Source organism: Pelodiscus sinensis, chromosome 2 (genome assembly GCF_052426305.1).
Source record: "Pelodiscus sinensis isolate ZL-2025 chromosome 2, ASM5242630v1, whole genome shotgun sequence".
Taxonomy (NCBI): domain Eukaryota; kingdom Metazoa; phylum Chordata; order Testudines; family Trionychidae; genus Pelodiscus; species Pelodiscus sinensis.
Window position 1 is genome coordinate 150044367 of NC_143053.1, and position 17944 is coordinate 150062310.

The 17944-nt window shown below is 43.7% G+C and overlaps 1 protein-coding gene across 1 annotated transcript; it reads left to right on the forward strand.

The window, feature by feature from the left end:
- Positions 1 to 9132: 9132 nt before the first annotated feature.
- On the forward strand, positions 9133 to 15299 carry LOC149525351 (uncharacterized). The gene is made up of 3 exons (XM_089776478.1): positions 9133 to 9324; positions 12549 to 12695; positions 15125 to 15299. Exons 1-3 carry the CDS (start codon positions 9177 to 9179, stop codon positions 15151 to 15153), a joined length of 324 nt encoding a protein of 107 aa, XP_089632604.1. The 5' UTR covers positions 9133 to 9176; the 3' UTR covers positions 15154 to 15299.
- Positions 15300 to 17944: the final 2645 nt, after the last annotated feature.

Below are 17944 nucleotides of genomic sequence, written 5' to 3' on the forward strand. Positions count from 1 at the left end.
ACCCAGGGAGAGTCAGGAGCCTAACAAAGGATTGTTCAGAAGCTAGTGAGCTAAGTGGGGAGCTGCATACACCAGGCTGAGGGGGGTTCAGCTATCATCAATAGGCACGTTTGAAAATGTGCAAGATGCCTATTTACATCTTTAGGCATCTAAATGTGTTTAAAAATTGGCCCTAAGTTTCTCCAGCCCAGATGTGAAGAGGTATTTAGGAACCGCTCTACTCACTGTACAAGGCCAAATGCCCAGATCCTCAAAGTATTTATGTTCCTATCTTCCTTATTAGACTCCTAAGCCCCTCATTTAGGCACCAATCACATGTTCAAAGCTGCCTCCTAATCCCACAGATATCTACATCCCCTAGGTGTATGAGTTTCTGCCAATCAGTTCTTTCAAAAGAGCCAAAGGCCTGATGCCACCCTCTAGGTAATGAGCAATGCAGAGCCACAGCTCAAGCCAAGCCCTAAGCCTGCTGTACACCAGTTCCAGCACCCAAGTGCCTTTGCTAGAGAGTCAGACTTCCCTTTCAAATTCCTACTGTTTGTCACATTGTGCCATAGCCTTGGGTTACTCCTTCAGTGTCTGTGAACTAATGAACTCTGGTTTTAAAAGCTGTTATAGTTACAAATAGTTATTTAATGTTCACAATTAGCATATTTGGCGGTAGGTTACATTTTGTAAGCAATTTTGATTGTATTTGAATAGCAACAAGGAGCTTAGCACTCTTAATAGGTAAATTATTGTTTACTCATTATAAATAATGAGGGCACCCCTTATATTTGTTTCCACCACATTTCTTGCAGCAGAAGCTTTATAATGTCTTGGGGGAGAACTACAACCAATTAGCTGCTTATACATGTAATCTTCTGGCTTCATGAGCCTGCCCTCTGGGTTCCTGAAGGATTTATTATCATCATATCATTGTCTAACTTTTCTCTGTGCCCGTGTTCCTGCAGATTCCAGGAACTGATTAATACATATTTTCTTTCAAATATTCTGCTTGTAAGCGTGCATCTCACTTAAGGCTGGATGTTTAGTTAAGTGATTTTCATATATGGGAAGATTATAATCCAGTGACCAAGTGGAATTTTCAATCAACAGATTAGAGTTTTACAGTTTTTCTGCCTATTACTCTCTAGATGTTCTTTTGACAGAATACAGTCCAATACTGTACTCTATTAAAATGCATACCAAGTTTGTGAGCATTCTTGGTTCTCCTTATCTTTAGATAAGGACCTCAAAATTTTAAAAAAATTACTGCTTGTATTTATTTGAAAGCAACTTGAGCAAATATATAGTTAATACTGTGGCAAATAAAAGTTTTAGATTCAAAGAAAGAATTTTAAGGGACAAATAATGACTTTGTGGTGAGATACTGCCTGAGCTTTAAGGTCCAGATCCTCAATGGGATTAAGTCCTCCATTTGGGCATGACTGACATTTTCAAAACTGCTGTTCATGGGGCACCTAATCCCAAGGACACATAAGTCCTTTAGATGCCTGCATTTCTGTCAAATGGCATTCTCAAAGCCTGCAAAGCATTGGTGTGGCCCACTGCTTAGGATCAGCTTGGAGCCATAGCTCAAACCAATGACCTAGAGGCCCTGACGTAGGATTCTCAAATACCAGGTGGATGCCTATCTTCCCAGCAGGAACTGATCCTGTTACCAGTTTCTGATCATGCCTATAACCTGCTGCCAGTGAGACTCTGTAGCAGGAGAACTAGATGCCAACCACCAATTGGTGAAAGAGGACAGCACAGCACCCACACAAAAGAGGGAAACATGGGGTAAAGAAAGAGAGAGGGACTGATTATGATCTGGAGATAGAGAGAGTGCACAAAATAGTTCTAGTTGCTAGGGCACTGGCTAACTAAACATATCACCTGGGTTAGGTGCCTAACTGCTGGAAAGGGTTCACTGTTGAAGATCCTGAGCAAACAGAGCCTCTAGCTCTGGCCTGTCAGTCAGGTCCCTTATATGCACATTTGTGATTAGGAATCTAAAGCAAAAAGTATCTGAGAGCAAGAATAAAGTTTGCAATTTAAAAAAACAACAACAGAGGTATCTGCATCAGTCTCAGAGTTTCTGACGAAAACCTAGAACTAGCTACTAAGCTATTATATTCTAAATGTCCTTTTTTCCTGCTTTTCAGTTATGACTCATAAAATATCTGCTTTCATTCATGCATAATGTTGGGTTTGGTAGTGACGTAGTAAGAAGAGAAATGAAAATCACAAAGCACTATTTGTATCATATCAGTACAGAAGGTACAATTTTAACCTGTGCTCAGGCACAGTGTTGTATTCATATTTTTAACACCTATTATTGGTATTTTGTCATTTTGGATTACTTGTCTAGTATGTTTTGATAACAATATTTCTACCTTCTCCCAATACCTCTTCATCTTTAAAAGTATACAGTTTTGTAACTAACAAAATATGTCATCCATATTTGTGAAAAAAAAAATGAACATGTATTTTTGTACATCTCAAAACAGCTTTATATTATCATTCAAATAGAGTTGGTCTACAAGTGACGAGGAATATATACTCAGCTGCATATGGCTTATATCTTTCTTATCTTGGGTAAAGTGAAACATTTAATTATTTTAAAAAATGCAAATTACTGCCAACTGTGTTAACTATGCAAGAGTTATATTATCTTCTAACATAAATTGTCACCACGCTGAAGAAAAGAGACTTTGGACGCTGATCTGATGACTGTCAGTGTGAGTGCTCAAACTCAACTGTTGGCGAATGTCCAGTACCGATCATTGAATAATCATCACCTCATCATTCAGCCTTCTCAACTGACATGCAAAACAACATCCAAATATTCATTGCACATCTGTGCTGGACAGATTACACATTAGCAATTCAAATCAATTCAACGTACAGGCAGTTTCTGCAAAGGCGTCTGTTTGGGTGAGATGCCTTGTTGTCTAGGATGGATAATAAGGCAACTCTGTCTAATCTTGGAGAACAATCAACCCATCTTGAGAAGGTGACTGACTACGTATGCTCTTGCCCTGACAGCACTAGAACAATGGCCCCATAATGCACTTGACTCAGCTGGTAATAAAATCTACTTTTGATTAGCAGCCATGGCTTGTGTCAATCACTGTATGATGCACCATTGTCCTCTGCTCCTGAACACAGTTTATTTACAGAGAAACAAAGGCTTTTTGGATATGGCTGCTGCCCAGAGATTGCAAAATAGATTGAGCTGTCAGCCCCACACACTCGATGAAGATTAATGAGTTGTGCAGACAATAAATATGAAGCAATGACCATAAATATGCTAATAGGTATTATCCATATACACTATAATTGCTACAAAAATTAAAAGGTAGTGTGAAGGAAATAGGTCATAAGGTGACAAATAGATAATCTTGGATGCTGGAGATCTTTGGTTCAGTTAGATTCTCTACAGGTTTATTTTCTCCAATTAAACCCCTCAAAAGACTAATTGTTTAAAAGCTGTTTGAATAATCTCTTTTTAAATAGAGGTTTATGGGAAAAATGTTTATGAAAAAGTGACTTCAATGCAAGTGTTAGAATGAAAAGGTGACCATCAAAAGCCAGGATATACAGAGATTAATATTTGCGATCAGCTGCCAAGCTTCATTATGAGAAAAATATACCTAAGTGGCACATCAATCACGACTTCAAGGAAAACATACTAAAAGGACACAACAATATATTTCCACACACACACACAAGTGAATCAGATCATTCCTCGGGGAAATATACAAGAGCCACATGTGCATCTGTTTCCTTTGCTATTACATGTTTAAAGGAACCAAAGATGGAAAGTATGCCTCTGGGTAAAATTTTCAAAGTGTTTTCAACAGAAGACAGTGCAGTTTTGATGGCACATAGTTATAGACAGCCAAGAACTTGGTTTTCTATGTGACAAAATGGAATGTCCAGATAGTTAGTTTGCATGTATAAAAGCTCCAGTGCCTTGAATTGAACATAAAAAAATAGGTTCATACAGTGAGAGGCTATTGTTGAAAATTTGGTCCATAATATTTAAAGATCCCAATCTCCTTTGTTTCAATCTGAAAATCTAAGGGCCTTTTCAGTACATTTGCTTTGGAAATAGAGGGTCTCCAAAATGTATTGATCAAATACATTTTCAAGTTAAACTCACTGACTATCGCAGTTTTCACAGGTGCTGTTGCACAGATTGAGAAATAGGACACGACAAAGTAGTGATCACTGTGTAGAAAAACATAAAATGTATTGAGAACAGGGGTCGGTTTGGGGAAAAACATGAATCTGAACTTTTCAAAGCCCTGCCCACAATGCTCAACCCACTTGATATGCCAGAATGAGATGCCATTCACAGGACATTTTACAGGTGTTTAGATACAGTGTTGGCTCCTCTTCAGTCGGGCTCAGATTTGTTTCTGGGGCTCCTTTGGTCTTCTTACATCAGTTCAGCTCATATGTTCCCTTCTCTTGTGCTCTTTTTTCATCTGCTTTGCTGGAGGCAAATGTCAGATTGGAGGGAAGAGGCAAGTAGAAATATTCTCAGAGGAACCAGCCTCTTGTGGGGGCCCCAAAACAAAACTGTTGCACGAAACCCAAACAGTTCCTGCCTCCGCAGGCTGCAGTCCCAAGAGTCCTTTCTCATTTGCCTCTCCATCATGCATGGAAACCCCTTCAGGCCTCTCCCGGGTCATGTGACAATTTGGTAGCACTTCACCCTTTCCTAGCCGTTTCACCTAGTCACAACCAAAAGCTTACTTTATAATCATCATCATCAACTGAAAGCTGAGATTCTGAAGCATCAGATGGCCACCTCAAGAAAATAGTCCTTGTTCTCCAAGCTGGCCCAATTTGAACCCTCGCTGAGAGGCATGCAGGGAAAATAAGCTTTGATAGTCAGGATCTGACAAGAGTATCATTCAGCTGAGAATAACTCATCACAACTTACAGGTGAAGGAAAACAAAAAGATTAATTAAATTAGCCCCATGTATAGTCATTTACACCTCTGCACGTTAGAGGCCAAGATTCTATAAGGCCTCGATTTTTACCTGTGTAACCAGAGTATCCACATGGTAAATATTAGATGTAATCAAGGATTTCTGAAGGGATGTAAACCCTGCTGATTCACAGCTTTAGCCAATTTTAACTATTGGGGGTTAGTAAGAAGTTTCCCATGAGGACAGGTTATCATATAAATGGCTAACACAGGCTTTCTAGCAACTTCCTCTGAAACATTTGGTCCTGGCTACCATCTGTGAGAGGACACTGGAGTAGATGGACCAATGATCTGATCCAATATGGCATCTCCTCTGTTCCTTAAATGCTGTGACTTCAGTGGAGTTTACATCTGCTTCCACCTATTTACCCTTAGGATATGTGAGGGCATGATTGCAGCTCCAGTGGGCATACCCATGCCATCTTTAACCTAGCAGAACAGAGAAGCTGTGTAAATGCATTCTTCAGCCCGGGTTGTACAAACCTGCTGGGTACTCTGGGTAACTAATTCTGGCACCATGGCATCACTGCTCCAGCACCAGAGCTAGCTAGATTAAAGCCATCTCTCTTTTGTGTAAGCTGTAATCTCCTGTGCTCTATATGACTAAGTATAAAAGTGCAAAAAAGATGTTAGACTCTGTACCAAGTGCGTGCACATTATCTGCTTCATAAAAGCTAAATAAATATTAACAAAAGGCAGAGCAGGATTGCATACTTGGTGATATTCTGTAGCCCCACTTTCAAAGCAACAGTTACTTTTTTTTTGGTTTCTGTTTTACTTATCACAAGGGGACCTTAAAGGAGCCATTTTTCTGTTCTTATGTAACCCTTTACGTTTTACTTTTATGCAAGCTGTAACCCTAGATATTTTATATTATTAAATAATTCAAGGTAGTGGTTGATAGAGCTGAGAAATGATTGAAACAAGAGGCATCGTAGTGACTAAAGCCTTAATAATGATAGTCTTTCGACAACTGTCCCCATTCTTCTATGATCCAGATAGAAGGTCATCCTTACATAAAGAGGGAGACCAATGGACTTGTGAAGCAATACCCTATAACCATTGGCTGAGCAAGTACAGCTCACCTATAGAACAAAAGAGGGCAAACTATTCGGAAAGGCCTGTTGATTAAAAATGGAGGTGCTAACAGTACCTTGAGTCAAGCCTCACCTGCACTCAAGTGGCTCATGAAGATAAGTTATGTGAAAACTGAAGAAACAAATACACTGATGACACAATTGGGGCACGTACACAGCAGGGCTAAAGCCGAAATAAGCTACATAACTTGAGCTACGTCAATTGCATAGCTTAAGTCAAAATAGCTTATTTCGGCTTTTGGCACTGGCTACATAGCAGGAAGTCTGAGTTAGAGCATTCTTCCTCTCACTTCCCTTACTCCTCATTAAATGAGGGTTACAGGAGTCGTAGTAAGAAGTCCTCCAGCTTGACATTATTTCAACATTACAACAAAATATTTGATTGCTGTGTAGAGGCGGACTATGTTATTTTGGAATAACATCAGCTATTCCAAAATAATGGAATAATGCGGTGTAGAAATAGCCTTGAAGTTTGAGACACCAGACCATGTCCCGAGAGCAGGCCAATGGGGATAGCTGCTGCTGAAAGTGATCAATCACAAGGCCCAGACCACAGACCAACTTTCATTTGAGATTCTGGGCCACAAGCAGGAATCACCTGGTGATTCCAACAGAATGGGGACACAGAGACAAATCACAGGTGTATTGTGCATAAGAATGTTTTAGGGGTGGGAGCAAATTTGTCAGAAGGACTGGCAACAAGGATGAGCCATGATAGATTAAGTGGCTAGAGTATTTGGTTTCCAGCTGAAAGACCTCCTGACGGTGTTACCTGGGGAACTGAGGTAAGCAACTGTTGTGGAAGTTAAGGCTAATGGCAATGACTGAGCCCACGGCCTAAAGCCGGGTGTCCCCTCCCAGAAGCCAGATTCGGCCTGGTGTTACGTATCTAATCACCGTTGGATTGGGTAACCACAAATCAGGCTAGACCAATGTTTAGGGCCAAACCATATATTTTTGAACAGTGTAACATACATCAACAACAACAGCGTGAACCCACCCTATCCCAGAAGGAAATAAGATAGATAAGTCCCGGATACAACAAAGGGGAATATACTTTACAAATCAGAGGCAGATGGCGATTGATGCCTGCGACCTTCTACCCTGTGGCTAGTGTAAAGCCTTAGGGGAGGACAGCAGGGAGTCCCTTGCTGACAGGGAAAGGTAGTCCAGTCGAACGGCCCTCCTGCAGGTGGATCTCTGCCTCCAGTGAGTCGGGTAGATTCCCTCTGGGATCGGCGCTTGGTAGCCCTTCGACTTCCAGTCCAATCCAGCGGGTAAGGATGATGGTAAATGAGTTAAGTCCATGTGACAGAAGCCAGTAATCCTTAAGTGGGGCATTCCCACACTTGCGAGGCTCTCTCTCCCACACTCAAACAAATCCTTATACCAGAACCCACAAACTAAAATGGATCACCACGGGAGACGAACAGACACCAACAGCAGACAGTGACTGACAGGCTACGATACGGACGGACGGTGGCGAACCCGAACCCTTCCTTGGTCAGGGCTTATAAGCCCTTCAAGGTGGGAAAAGGGTGGTAAGGATGGTGTGCAGCAACTGGTGCCGTGTGCAACACTCCAGTAGGGAGGGGTGCACAGTTTCTGAGTGGTGTGCAGCTCATTTTAGTGCCCAGTGCACAGTTTTGGACTGAGTGCAAACTATAGTGCGGGGTGCACCGAGCAGATGACCGTGTGCACTTAGGTTTTGGCGGGAAAAGGGTAACACAGGTAGAAGAAGGAAAACAAGATGGAATCTAAAGAGGCTCCATCTTGAACATAATAGCTTTAAATGTCTTTTTCCTATGTCTTTTCCCTGGCAACAACGGGAAAGATAATGATTTAGAGTAGTGATGGGCAACCAAGGCTAGTGAGTGGGCCACATGAATGTTCCTTCTTCATCTCAGTGGGCCACAAGATTGTCATAAATAAGACAGTCTCCCGGGATATGGTAATTTTGTTAATTGCACTTGCATAACTGGGAATTTGCAGGGTGTGTCGCTTGAAAGGTAGCAGCGCTTTGATTGGATGTAGAGGGATCACGTGGCTCTCACTTCATGTGCTTTTGCTTTATATGCACGTCACTTTAGTAATACTTTAGTAATACTAGCGGGAAAAAAACTATCCGGATGGAAACCAGGGGCATGTGGGAATGGTAAACAAAATTTCCCACGAGTTTGTTTCTGTTAGCAGAAGATCAACACTGAGGAGATCAATCCACCGGGTGGTCATTTAGCAGGTGTAGTGAAGACCCACTAAATTGATCGTAGATCACTCTCCCATCGCCTCTGGTATTCCATTGGAATACGAAGTGTAAGATAAGGCATAAGGTGACTTTTTCCAGTCAATCCAGCATTAAGTAGGATGCTACAATAAATTGACCTAAACTACATTGACTCCAGCTACATTATTCACATAGCCGGAATTGTGTAACGTAGGTTGATTTAACCCTGTAATGAAGACCTGCCCCTAGAGAAAGGCACTCTTATTCCCGAGCATCCCCGGGGAAGCTACACTAGTATAATTCTGCTGGGAAACTTCCCTGTGTATATCAATCCTTAGTTTGGGTTGAAAGTTCTTCAAGGCAGAAAATGTCTTTTAGCATGAGGAGTCCTGATCTTCAGAGGGACCTCTGAATATTGCTGCAGTACAATTAACAGTAACAACACAAAGACCAACAAAAGCAGCATCCAGGAAGTTTGGATTTAACTTTCCAAAGCAAATCCAAGGGGAGGGGGAAAATGAGTTAACTGTCTGCCCTTCCCTCTCCCAATTCTTAGGAGTAGTTTATGCATTTGCTAAATGCATTTGCTAAATGTCCCTGTGCATAGACTGTAGCCCCAGAAGGGAGTTATGCAGTTACACTATCTCCTTCTCACATATGTAATTATGTTAGGGAGTGAAGCAAAATGATAAAAGGACAAAGTGATCACGGAGCTGTGATGTTTCATTTTTCAGTAAATGGAAACTGCCGTAAGGTTTCAGTTTCGTTTCCTTCCCTGCATTGTTTCAGCTGCCTACAACAGTATTTATAGGGCATGCGCTCTGCCCAGGATTTCATTTCAGTCCAGAAAAAGCAGAAGGAAGGATGGCAGACCAAAATGTCCACAATGCTGGTTTTACCCCAGATGGGATAGGAAGAGGATCACTTGGCTCTGGGATGATGTCCACAGAGTCAAGAAGCCATGGAGGAGGTGTGCCTTCTGGAGGAACTACTTCTACCCTGCAAGAAATGGGTATGTGATAGAATTTCTTCTTTTGTATAGCAAAGAAATGAATGGTTACTGCACCTTAAAGAAAAAAGGTAAAAAGAACCTAATATTGATTATACAATTCTGCCCTAGACATAAGCTCTAAGTATTCTCTTCTAACCTACAATTTTCACTGAAGTAAAAATGATTGACCAATATAACTGAGGTTTTTATGGAACCAATTATATATATGTATAGATGTGCATATATGTACTCACATGCATACAAAAATCTACAGGGTACACTCAACAATTTCCCACTTGCCAATATAATCATTTAAACACTATTTATGAAATTTAAGATGACTCTATTTATGGTAATTCTATTTTATTTGTAGGGAATAGCAATATTAAAAACAATAGCAGCAGTGGTAAATGGTACATTTTTAAGGTTGCCTACTGCATGTGTGCAGTTCTTTGAAAACTATCATGTATTTTTAACACACTGTGGCCATGTCTACCCTATGCAGATCAACGCTGCCAAAGTCGATCTTCCAGAGTTCAATTTAGTGGGTCTAGTGAAGATATGTTGACTCCAGCTATGCAATTAATGTAGCTAAGGTTGTGTATCTTAAATCAACCTTCCACTCTAGTGTAGACCAGATCTGTATGTAGATACGCCCGTATATGCCACTCACTCACATACAAGAGGCACTCATAAGCTTACACATATATTTTAGTAGGAGTTGGTAGCAACCCATCTATTGATGTTACCTGCCACTTTCCATTATAAAGGCTTCTTCCAACCTTTTCTTTCAGAAACTCCCACCTCTGCATTGTTTTCAGCAGGCTTTTGATTGGGGTCTGCAACCTTTTTAAGCAAGAGATCACTTTTTGAAGTTAAATGCAATCCAAGATCTACCTCAAATATAAATACCCTGGGCCCGGCTCCTTCCCTCCTCTTCTCTGAGGTCTCACCCCTGCTCACTCTAAACTCCCTCTCTTGCCCGTCCTCACTCATTTTCACCAAGCTGTGGCAGAGGGTTGGGGTGCAGGCTCTGGTGTTGGATTAAGGGATCTGAAGTGCGACAGGGGCTCTGAGCTGCTCTTGGGGCAGGCAGTAGGGATGTGGGAGGGGGTTTGGTGTTTGGATGCTGGGGTCCTTAGGATAGGGGAGCACTAGGGGGTTTATGATTGGGTAGGATTTTGGGATGTGGGCTCCAGCTTACCTCACGTGACTCCTGGGTGATGGTGCAGTAGGGCTAAGGCAGGGTTACCTGCACCACTCCCTAAAGCAGCCAGCAAATTCCATCCCAAGTCCTGTTGTGCCCCCTCTCTGCTTTGTGGAGCTAGGATACAGAGTGGGATGGGGCACCTTGATTCCATCAGCCCCCTACCTCTTCCTCCCCTGCCCTGCACAATGAGCAGGAGGCTCCCTGGGGAGAGGGGCAGCTCCAAGGCAAAGGGCAGGAGATGAGCAGCAGGGAGGCAGGGGTGGGGGGCTACTGAAGTGGCAGCACTTGGTAACCTCTTGGCCAAACCAGTCAGGAGCACCTGTGAGTGCTTCCAGGATCTACCAGTAGATCCCAATCTACTGGTTGGTGAGCACGGCTTTTGATATTTGGCAGGGATCATGCCCTTATGCTATTGAAGTGTCTTTTCTTGCTCTCATGCAATCCCATTCAGGTTTTGCTGAAATAAACTGTTAAATTCCATTTCTTAGAAAAATATGGGCAGCCTTCCAAAAATAATAACTGAACACAAGAACATTCTAAGAACAGTGAAAAACCAAATCTGAGCTATGACAGCTGACTGGTTTAGGTTGTTTTTATTTAGCAACATTTTGGATTGGTTCAGTGCCGGGGGGTAGTGGTGAGAGGGGACAGTCATCTTCTTGACATGGATTATAGTGGTACTTAATAGTTCTGGAGTGAGGCTGTCCCAGAATAAGAAAGTGGACGTAAATCATGTGGTTGGCTATCAGGTTTACTCCACTGGTATTTAAAAAACAGCCTGGTGTGACAAACACTGGCAAAAAAAAAAGTTACCACTTTACTAGTGATAATTGTGGGAAGGACACTAATCGAAGCAGAGGAATGAATTCCTATTTTCCTCCATCTGCCAAGATTCATTCAGTCGCAGACAGGAGGTAAAGCTTTAGCAGAGTATATGGTTACACTTGCAATGACTATATCCAATATGTGTATATGGGAAACACATTTCTAGAGAAGAGAAGGCTTTGCGCTTGATGCTAAAGGAAACTATCCCTTTGCCTTTTGGAGATATTCCAGAATAGTCCTTATCCTTGTGAAAATATTAGCCCTATAATGCCTCCCAGAGTAGGTGATGGCTTAGGCTCTCTGCAATGGAAAAGCTTGTCATACATGCTGTGCCTCTCTGGGTGAGAATGAGAAGTTCTATTTTCACTTGCACAGGTGTTCATGGGAAATCTTGCTCATTAACATTGTGTTTTAACCTTTCCTCTTTAGATAAACATACCCCCCTCATGCTTACCCTAACATGAACACTTGCAAGAGATGGTTTCTGTCTGCAACAGCATCTGAACAGTGTTCAGAGTCTCTCTATGTTAGTTAGTATAGGCTTTTATACCACACTCATCACCATGGTATCTGAATACTTTCCAGCCGTACATTAAGCTACATGACTACACATGTCACATGTTATTTGTTCTCCCATCCTCACTCCCAGAGGGAAAAGTGTGTGCAGTGGAGTGTTTGGTTTTGGATTTTTTTTTTAAATATAGCAATATTCTGCTATTTATTTATCTTTGAGAATGCAAGTCAAAGAAAAGCACCTTACTCTTCAAGTGGAAGATGATAAGGCTTAGGATGGTCCTTAGGCCTTTATTGTAGAAAGCTCTATTGAGCCAAAGTGCTGTTAACCACTTCTTCATCCCAGAGTTCTAGCTGATCTGTTACATCTGAGGATTCTTATTTAGAGACGCATTGCATGGCCCCTTTGGGATGTTACACCCACATTGGCATGGAAATATGGCAGAATTGGATTCTAAATAGGCCTGTGTCCTTCTACCCTGGAAACAGCAATAGCCAAAAGGTTGCAAATTGCTGGTGTTCTTGCATATGGTGGAATGGGATGAGTGACTAGCCATCTCTTTGTATTTATTTTTGATATCTCTATTTGAAACATTTGGTGGAAGTAAGTGTTTTTGGCTTTAAAATGGCATCTTGTCCCAGGAGGCCCTTTCCAGCCCAGATATCATTATCAACACACGATTTGTAACTGTTGCAGGTGCCAAAAGCTCAACCCATTCATCAGGTTACACCGCTAGTGGGATCACCAGTGGAACTAAGGCATCTGGAACGATGTCCCAGGAAGCTAAATCTCATGGAGGAGGAATACGAAGTGGTGGGACAACATCCAATGTCCAGTCTGTCTGTAAGTTAAAGTCCTTTTATTGTTTATAATTCTATGGAAGATTCATTCATTCAGAAATGTCAACATATACTTTTTTAAATGACATAATATGAACAGATGTGGCTATGCAAAGCTGCTGCAGTGAACAATGTTTCTCCTGCTTATTACTTCATAGTCAGTCAGAAGCAGAAATTAGAAAGCTTCTGAAAAAATAATGCCTTATAAGCTGGCAGGAAAAAAAAGGGATCTGACAGAGTTTTGGGTTTCATAAGCATTGGCATCAGAGAGAATCATTTCTCTGTGGGGTCATGCTCTCACTAGGGAATCCGTAACATTTCTCACTGTTGCTAATCCAGGTTCCATTGCACTGAGTTCTCTACAAATCCCAGTAGAATTGGATAGCCAGCTACTGCTGGCATTTTTACCACCATGACACAGAACTCTGCTTGCAGCAGATATAGTTTATACTGTTAAAAATAGTGACAGCAATCAGAGATTCATCTACACTGGAATTCCCATCATTGCTGAAACCAGTGTAGATGAGGAAGCTATAGCAATCATCAGAAATGTTTAAAAAAATTCCCTAATGTAGAGAATGGTTGTAGAAGTTGGGTTAGCTATACCTAGAAACCTGCATTTATTGCTGGTGTCTCATTACCAAAAATATATTGACCGACTGGAAGTACAGACAAATGAAAAGCATGAAGACATTGGAAAGAGACTGTAAACTCTTTGGCTATGTCTACACTCGCGGCTTCTTGCGCAAGTAATATGCAAATGAGGCTAAGCGTGGAATATCTCCGAGCCTCATTTGCATACCTAATGAGCCACCATTTTTTTCAGAAGAGGCTCTTGCACGAGGAGCATCTACACTGCCCCTTCTTGCGCAAGAAAAACCTTCTTGTGCAACGCTGTTTTTCCTGAAAAGTAATAGGTGTAACGACATTGCGCAAGAAGATTTTTCTTGCACAAGAAGGGGCAGTGTAGACACTTCTGAAAAAAATGGTGGTTCATTAGGCATGCAAACGACGCTCGGCGATATTCCACGCTTAGCCTCATTTGCATATTACTTACGCAAGAAGCCGTGAGTGTAGACGTAGCCCTAATGACATGAAACATATGATCTGCCTTTGTATTTGTATGTGCCTGGCACAATGGCATAATGGGGCCTTCATTCAGGTGATACAAGAAAGAAAAAGAGAAAGACTTTCTACAATACTGAAAGAATATGAACATACTAAGACAAATTGAAAATTAAACTGGGCAAGATGCATATTTTATTATTAATTATTAATTAGTACTGATCAATTTTCAATTAGCATTGATTATTAATGATTAATGATTATTATATTCTGGGAGGTCCCAAATCAGAAGTGTGGTCCTAATGTGCTATGAAGTAGATTATAGGATGGTTTGAATGGAAGGTAGGAGGACAGGATGAGTTGGTAGGAGTATGGGAAAAGGAAGGCATGTCAGACTTCAGTTTCTAGTTGGACAGGCCTGGTGGTTGGAGCAGTGGTCGAGGCTAGGGTAGGGCTGAGGGCAGCAGTGAAACAAGGATACAGGCACAAGCTGTGAGTCAGAACGGGGTCAGAGTCCATACCAAGCCAAATCAAGATCACCATCCATATCTGGAAGCAGGCTGAGGGTCAAAGCCAGGTTGGAATTGGTCCAAAGGCCTGGCAAGCAGTTGCTGGATACAGGTCAGGAGTAAACTCAGACTAGGCCATGGACAAGGCTGACGTGGACTGTAAGTATGGTGGTGGTTTTGTGGCACACTAGAAACTGGATAGAGAACTCCAACTCATTTTGTATAAGTCCTTGAGCAATTTTCAGACAGTTATGCCTGGGCAATTTTCAACAGGCGATCAGGTGTCAAAGGCTCATATGTATAATGGAGCCATGGTGCAAGGCCCACACACAGAAGGGGACTGATTCCTGGCCCATGGTCCCACCCTCTGCTCCACCACAAGGCCTTGCATCAGCTCAGCCCAAGGCCTTGCCTGCTGTTTACTGCTCTCTGCCCTCTCTCCCGTGTGAGCAGCAGGCAGAGCCTTGCAGGAAGGGGCAGTGCCAGGGTTGGCCTTACCATGAGGCGAACTGAGGCTGCCGCCTCAGGTGCCATACTGTAGGGGGGTGCCACTAGGACCCAGAGAATTGAGACCTTCAAAGTTTTGGCCCAAGCGAGGGGGATGGGGGCATCATTTGAGCTCCCCGCCTCAGGTGCCAAAATATTGTGGGCCGACTCTGGGCAGAGCTGGGGCACGGACTGAGGGGGCTGAGGCCAAGCAGGGGAAAGGACCACAGTACAGCTACCAGGGCCCACCAAAGATGAATCCAGCCCTACTTGGCCTCAGCCCCCTGAGTCCCTGCCCCAGCTCTGTCCCCTTAAATAAATATAACATGAGTTCCTTATTGTATATATAAATGTGTGTCTGTTTTTCTTTTAGCAATGGGTGGTAAAGGAAAAATGAAATGAATAAAAAAAGCATCGCTTAGCCTGCTAACCCTGAGGACACCACTTCTCTAGATGACATAATTGGGGACCTTTCCTTGTCTCCTCCAACCTTGCTGACATGAAATGTCAAAAGCTTTAACATGCTCAATAAAAACTTTACTAACGTCCTGGACTTGTGCAGGAAATTTGATTTTTTCCAATTGTGTGTCAATTATTCATTAAGTTAATATCTTTTCTGTTGGTCTGAAACACATCCCCCAAAGGCTTTATTTTTTTTCCTGATGGAGCTTCTGTGGGTCTGGCCAGTGAGTTCTGTGGCCTTCTGAAATACTCTCCAAAATATTGATAAAGAAGTATAGCCTGAGGTGACATTTGTGGGGAAGCGGACAGGGTGAAATGCACCCCCAAATTTCTGTTTGGGCTGCTGGGAAGGGAGGGAAAGCTGCTTTGTCTTTCTCCCACTTCATCTGTCTCCTGGCATGCTTGGCTCTGTCCCTGACAGCTGGACTGGGCAAGGAGTGGAAGGGCCAGGAGCAGCCACTTTTCATGCTGGCCACTCCAGTGGACTATTCAGTGAAGAGTACTGGCTTTCTGCGAGAGCCTGGCTGGGGAGGTGGTAGTGGTGGGCTGTCCCCCACTCAGGCCTGGCTGCCAGGGACAGGGGCCGAGCAAGTAGAGTCCTTCCTACACCACAGCCTGTTTCTGGTTCACTTAGTCCCTGTCCCCAGCATCTGGACCTGTGTGGGATGGAGGGGCCTGCCACCACCTCAGCTGGGCTCTCTCAGGCAGTTGCTGCACAGCACAGAGCAGTGATCAGGTTGCCTGGTGCCCAGTTTTCAACAGGAACACTTGGTCAAAAAGGGATCCTGGTGGCTCTGGTCAGCACTGCTGACCAGACCACTAGAATTCCAGCCAGCAGGGGTAAGGCAGGCTTGCTGTCTGCCCTGGCATGATGGGGCTCCCAGAAGCAGCCAGCATGTCCAGTGCCTAGGCACAGCCTCCGCCCCAAAGTGGTTCCTCCCATTGGCTAGGAACCACAGCCAATGGCTACTTCAGAGGCAATGCCTTTGCACGCAGGCAGCGCATAACGTGCACATCCCAACCCCCTCCCACACTCCAGACCCCTTCCCCAGATTGGAACCCTTCCTGCTCCCAAAGTCCCTCTCGGAGCCTGCCCCCCACATCCTCTCCCATGCCCCAACCCTTTGCCCCATCCCTGAGCCCCTTCTGCACCCATACTCCCTCCCAGAGTCCACACCACAACCCCCTTTCTCACCCTTTCCTGCATGCCAAACCCCTCACCCCTGGTGCCACCCTAAGGCTCTTACCCCTCTCTGCCCCAGCCTGGTAAAAGTGAGTGAGGCTGGGGGCAGGTAAGCAACAGAGGGTGGGGGGATGGAGTGAGTGGGGGCCGACCGTGAAGAAGTGGGGCACGGGCAGATCCTTGGGGAAGGGGCGGGGCAAGCATGTTTGATTTTGTGTCAGAAAATTCGACAACCCTAAGCAGTGACCAAGAGGAGCCAGCTTCAGCCACATGAAAAGCCATTCCCTCCTGCTCTCAGTTGGGATCCACCTGCCAGGAATGTACCACCAGGGCAGCCACAGAGGGAAGACAGAGTCCTCCCTACCACAGTCAACTTGGTGAGGCAGAGAGAGCATTGCAGCTCCAGGCTGGGTGTGGGGAGGGGGCAGGGAGCGGGAAGGTATGCCAGGGCAGAGAAGACATGTGGGGTGATCAAAGGTTTTTTCCCTTTAGATTATGCCCACCTATTTTAGGGAGGCATAAATCTCTGACACTGCAGTAAATTTACACTCAGGATCACATGTTTAGAATATAGGAAAAGCTGACCAGAGGAGACTGGGTTTCTTATAGTCATGTGTTGGCACACTGAGTTCAAGCGTTAGGGCTGCCTTTCTTCAATTGCCCTACAAGAAAATATGATAGTGTCATATTGTTGTCAGGAGATATGACGGCCACACAACATGGGTGGCTGTGAGGGCGCAGTTGGGGTTCCCGCCAAATCCTGCACCCCGTCTGCAGCAAGAACAGACTCCACCAGCCAGTAGAATAGAGAGGGTTTATCGCTTCTCCAGGATACAGCACAGCATAGACGTGATGTGGTTACAGGAGTCAGGGCCAGGATGCCTCGGACCCCTTGGGATAGGGGTCCATCACCCTTAACCCCTCAGCCCTCAGCCCAGGCTGTTCCCTTCATGTTTCTCAGCCAGCAACTCCCCTTCCCCCGAACACTCACTTTCTTAGTTCCAACTTGTCTGATCGGTTGGGTCTTTGTCTTCATGACTTAGGCAGCCCACCTGCTAGGCAGTGCTCAGAGGCAGAGGCCAGTAGGGGTCATCCACAGCCCTAGTATAGCAACCAGCAAGGTACTGACACTACATCACAACATGTGGGTGAGTCAGTGGGAATCACACATCACAGCGCAAGGGAACCCCGGGTTACAGAGCAGACAGCATCCCCACTATGCCACAGTGGCCACATGCCAATGTAATGTCAAGCTGTAATTCCCATTGTGTCACAATATTCAATCGTAATGAAATGCCTTGTCACTTTAAGAGTGGGCATGAAATGCCTGGTTGCAAGCAATTCAATATCTAATGTAATCTTATCAATATTTTCATCCACCTACCATTGATACACAGTATGTAGGTACTCTATTCAAAACGTAGGTAGCAGCAATTATTGTCACTAAAAGATCAAACCTACTCCTACATATTTTTGTTGGACATCTAAGAACTGCACAGGACACATTTTCTCTAGTGTAAGGGGAATCCTTACCCCAGTCAACTCACT

Coding starts and splice junctions, on each gene's coding strand:
- LOC149525351 (XM_089776478.1), top strand. CDS start 9,177: ATGGCAGACCAAAATGTCCACAATGCTGGTTTTACCCCAGATGGGATA. Junction 9,325..12,548: donor TTCTACCCTGCAAGAAATGG/GTATGTGATAGA, acceptor TAACTGTTGCAG/GTGCCAAAAGCTCAACCCAT. Junction 12,696..15,124: donor ATCCAATGTCCAGTCTGTCT/GTAAGTTAAAGT, acceptor TTTTTCTTTTAG/CAATGGGTGGTAAAGGAAAA.